This window comes from Nanorana parkeri, unplaced genomic scaffold (genome assembly GCF_000935625.1).
Source record: "Nanorana parkeri isolate BGI_ZX_2015 unplaced genomic scaffold, ASM93562v1 scaffold2341, whole genome shotgun sequence".
NCBI classification, from domain to species: domain Eukaryota; kingdom Metazoa; phylum Chordata; class Amphibia; order Anura; family Dicroglossidae; genus Nanorana; species Nanorana parkeri.
This window is the reverse complement of record NW_017308609.1, coordinates 135,021-139,180: the sequence shown is the minus strand read 5'-3', so window position 1 is coordinate 139,180 and position 4,160 is coordinate 135,021. Positions and strand designations below refer to the sequence as shown.

The following is a 4,160-nucleotide window of genomic DNA, read 5'->3' as shown; positions in this document are numbered from 1 at the left end:
TATCAGAAATAAGGGAAGCCGGTCAAACGCTTGGGGTTTATGAAGATCCCTCATGGTTCCAGGAAGATCTTGGGGACATGATCCCCATGGACTTCATTGTCCATGTTCCCCCCTCTGAAGGTTTCTCAAGAATTTTTGTGGTGGTTGATCGCCTCTCGAAGATGTCCCATAGGAGGGGTGTTCCGTCTGCTGCTGAAACGGCCCGAATCTTCTTGAGGGACGTCGTTGGGCTCCAACGGGTTTTCCTAGTGACGTCATCTCCGATCGTGGGGCTCAGTTTACTTCTATGTTCTGGAAGGCGTTGCGTGAAGCTCCGCCCATCCAACTCGGGTTCTCTTCCGCTCATCAACCTAAACGGCCAAACGGAACGAACGAATGAATCAGAGTCTAGAACAATATCTCCATTGCTGTTCATGTCCAACTATCAAGTTTGGAAGGAGGAAGAAGGAGAAGGGTTCTTACCACAAGAGAGGGATGCAAACACGATCGGCATTGAAGAGAAGTATGGTCAGAGAAGACTTGGAGACGAAGCACTTAGGTGAAATAGGCAAAGCAGCCGGATCCTCACTCCATTCCACCATCACCGATCGCTCATTGATTCTCAAAGCTTCATCCCAAAAAGGTCCCAACTTCAGACAAGACCAGAGAACATGGAGCATTGTACCATAGAATGAATGACACCTCCGAAGAACAGGATCTTCACACAGCGCCCCTCCCCCCAATGTCCTCCATCCAGAGTCACCACATCCTATGACATCACACCGACCTCACATCTCCTCCTCCCAATGTCCTCCAACCAGAGTCACCACATCCTATGACATCACACTGACCTCTGCGGTGCCGGGGATTCTGGGACATGATCCAGGAACAGACAAGGGGCGTGTCTGGGTGGTGACGGGAGAGGTGGGCGGTGCCGGGGATTCTGGGACATGATCCAGGAACAGACAAGGGGCGTGTCTGGGTGGTGACGGTATCATTGTGTGTGTCAGGTTCCTATAAGGTGTCAGGATGTCTCTGTCTATCTCTCCATGGAGGAGTGGGAGTATCTAGAAGGACACCGGGATCTCTACAAGGACGTGGTGATGGAGAATGCCCCGCCCCTCACATCACCGGGTAAGAGGAGAGAGCAGTACGGAGGCTCCGCCTACATCCCCCATCATCTGATACACACATAGAAACAATGTATTCAGTCAGTGTGTGTGTTCCCTACAGATGGATCCAGTAAGAGGAACCCACCAGAGAGATGTCCACGCCCCCTGTCTTCCCGGGACTCCACCCAGGAAGATCTCACCCTCCCCCACCATGATCAGGTAGATGATGGACAATCTCTGATAAATATGATTTATATAAAAAGCGTGTGTTATAACAAATGATTAATATATACTCAGAGTGGAATCCTCGGGGAGAATATTGTTAAAGAAGAGTATAAGGAGGAGGATGAGGAGTACGGGGTGATGGAGGAGCTTTCGGAAGGACACAAGGATATGATGGACCCACCAGAGAGATGTCCCCGCCCCCTCTATTCCCGGGACTCCACCCAGGAGGATCTCACCGTCCCCCACCATGATCAGGTAGGTGGAGTTGAGGGGCGGGAACATAAAGTGATGGAACGCTCTGACATGTGGAGATGACGTGTGGACTCTACAAGATGAGATCTTCTATGTGATGTCACATCATAAATACTTCTATGTCACAGATGAGACTTTCTGCCGTTCTGTTGGTTTAGGGTGAAGATCTGATGAAGATGAAAGTTGAGGGTGAAGTAGAAGAGACGTATGTGAGGGATGATCAGCGATATACGGAGGAGGCCGGGATGATGAGGACGTCCATAGAGGAGGACACGCCTACAGAGATCGGCAGAGGTGGGTCATAATATGTTCTTCAGGTTGAGGTGAACCGCTCATGTCCTCCAATAATCTCCTCATTTCTATTTGTAGTCCACGGACGGGACGTCGGGAAGATCTCAGAGGAACGTCTCACGTTGCCTCCAGAAGAGGAGGACATCACACGGCATTGTCCAGGAGAAGACCCAAGCACCCCAAATATGCAATCGTTGCCACACACTGAGAAATGTGTTCTCGAAAAGCCAGATTTGTGTATGGAGTGTGGGAAAAGTTTTGGCAGTAAATACGATCTGACGGTGCACGAGAAATCTCACGGGGACAAAAGGCGCCATTCCTGTTCAGAGTGCGGGAAAAGTTTTCTGCGAGAGGCGACACTCAGAGAGCATCAGAAGTTACACACGGCGGAGAAGCCGTTTAATTGCCCCGCGTGTGGGAAAAGTTATACACGTAAACACGGACTTATTCAACATCAGAAAACCCACACGGGGGAGAAGCCGTATGCATGCTCTGTGTGTGGGAAAGGCTTTCTGCGGAAGGCGACTCTCAGAGAGCACGAAAAGTTACACACGGGTGAGAAGCCGCATTTTTGCTCCGTGTGTGGGAAAGGCTTTGCACATAAAAACGTACTTGTTAGACATCAGAAATCTCACACAGAGGAGAAGCCTTATTCGTGCTCTCAGTGCAGCAAAGCTTTCTCGGTAAAGTTCTATCTCTCTAGACATCAGAGGTACCACAAAAGTGAGAAGCCGTATTCCTTTTCCGAGTGTGGGAAAGGTTTTGCATGTGTCCAAGATCTTACAAGACACCAGAAAACTCACACAGACAGGAAGCCGTATTCTTGTCCTGAGTGCGGAAAATGTTATCAAACGAAATCAGAACTTATTATACATCAAAGTTTTCACACAGGCAAGGAACTGTATGCATGTTCCGAGTGCGGGAAAATCTTTTCACACAAGTCTGACCTATCCAAACATCTAAGTGTGCACGTGAGTGAGAAGCCATACTCCTGCTCCGAGTGTGGGAAAAGTTTTAGAACAATGGTCCATCTTGACATACATCAGAGAATTCACACAGGGGAGAAGCCTTATGCCTGCCCTCAGTGTGGAAAATGTTTTGCCAGGAATTCAAGTGCTCACAGGCACCAAAGATCTCACACAGGGGAGAGGCCATATTCTTGTCTGAGTGTGGGAAAGGTTTTTTACAGACGTGGGCTCTTACCACACACCTAAAATGTCACACGGACGAGAGGCCGTATTCCTGCTCTGAGTGCGGCATTAGTTACACACGGAACTTTTTCCTAGACAGACATCAGAGATCTCACACGGGGGAGAAGCCGCATTTGTGCCCTGAGTGTGGGAAAAGTTTTTCACAGAAGTCAGAACTTCTTATACATCAGAGATCTCACACATACGCTGTCCTGAGTGTGGAAAAAATTGCCAGAATAAATCAAGTCTTAACATACATCAGAGGCTGCATAGGGGCGAGAAGCCCCATTCCTGTCTTGAGTGTGGGAAAGGTTTTTTCGCAGATGTCGCATCTCACCAGGCATCATATACCTCACACTGGCAAGAAGCCATATACCTGCGCCGAGTGCGGGAAAGGCTTTTGGGACAAATCCCAACTCATTAGAGATCAGGTCTTCCATGTGGTCGTCAAACCGGAATCCTATCCCCAGTGCAGTAAATGCTTCGTGTCTCAATCTCACTTCACCTTGCATAAATGGTCTCCCGCATAATAGTGATCTCAGAGTTGCTTCAAAGCAGGAGGTCAGACAATGTTTACATACAAAAAATTAATAAATGTCTTCAGATTTGTTTATTGAATGTTCTTCTTGATACTTCGTCCTTTCTGACCCCACATGGTGGCCTACCGGGTCTCTCACGAAGGCTGGGGTTTGGTCCTTCTCCGTCCCAGTGATGTCCTCATTCTCCTGTGGGCCGCTGGATCTTATTTAGAAAAGTTGGGAGCCGGTCTGTGGGCGTTGCTCTTCATCAGGCTTCTCTGGTGGGTGTATTTCTCTTTTTCCAACTCTAGATGGCTGCACAGCACCACAAATGCCATCCATGGTCAGTTCATGGGATAAGGTGGAGCGATCGTGGCCCCGGCATTGAGGGAGGAGACAAAAGCTTCTCCAGAAGCTAAGAAGACCACCGGTCATGGACTAAGATGATCAGTCTTGGACTTAGATGACCAGTACTGGGCTAAGATGACCAGTCATGGACTAAGATGACCAGTCTTGGACTAAGATGACCAGTCTTGGACTAAGATGACCAGTCTTGGACTAAGATGACCAGTCATGGACTAAGATGACCAGTC

At 48.8% G+C, this 4,160-nt stretch overlaps 1 protein-coding gene across 1 annotated transcript in view; it reads left to right on the top strand.

Annotated features, from left to right (window-relative positions):
- The first annotated feature begins 504 nt into the window (after positions 1 to 504).
- The window catches only part of LOC108801453 (zinc finger protein 585A-like), a 16,629-nt gene continuing 12,973 nt past the window's right edge, over positions 505 to 4,160 (top strand). The window contains exons 1-5 of the mRNA XM_018573341.1: positions 505 to 660; positions 1,389 to 1,506; positions 1,938 to 2,830; positions 3,373 to 3,523; positions 3,879 to 3,910. Coding sequence (XP_018428843.1) covers positions 505 to 660; positions 1,389 to 1,506; positions 1,938 to 2,830; positions 3,373 to 3,523; positions 3,879 to 3,910 — 1,350 coding nt within the window. The remainder of the gene's footprint in view (positions 661 to 1,388; positions 1,507 to 1,937; positions 2,831 to 3,372; positions 3,524 to 3,878; positions 3,911 to 4,160) is intronic.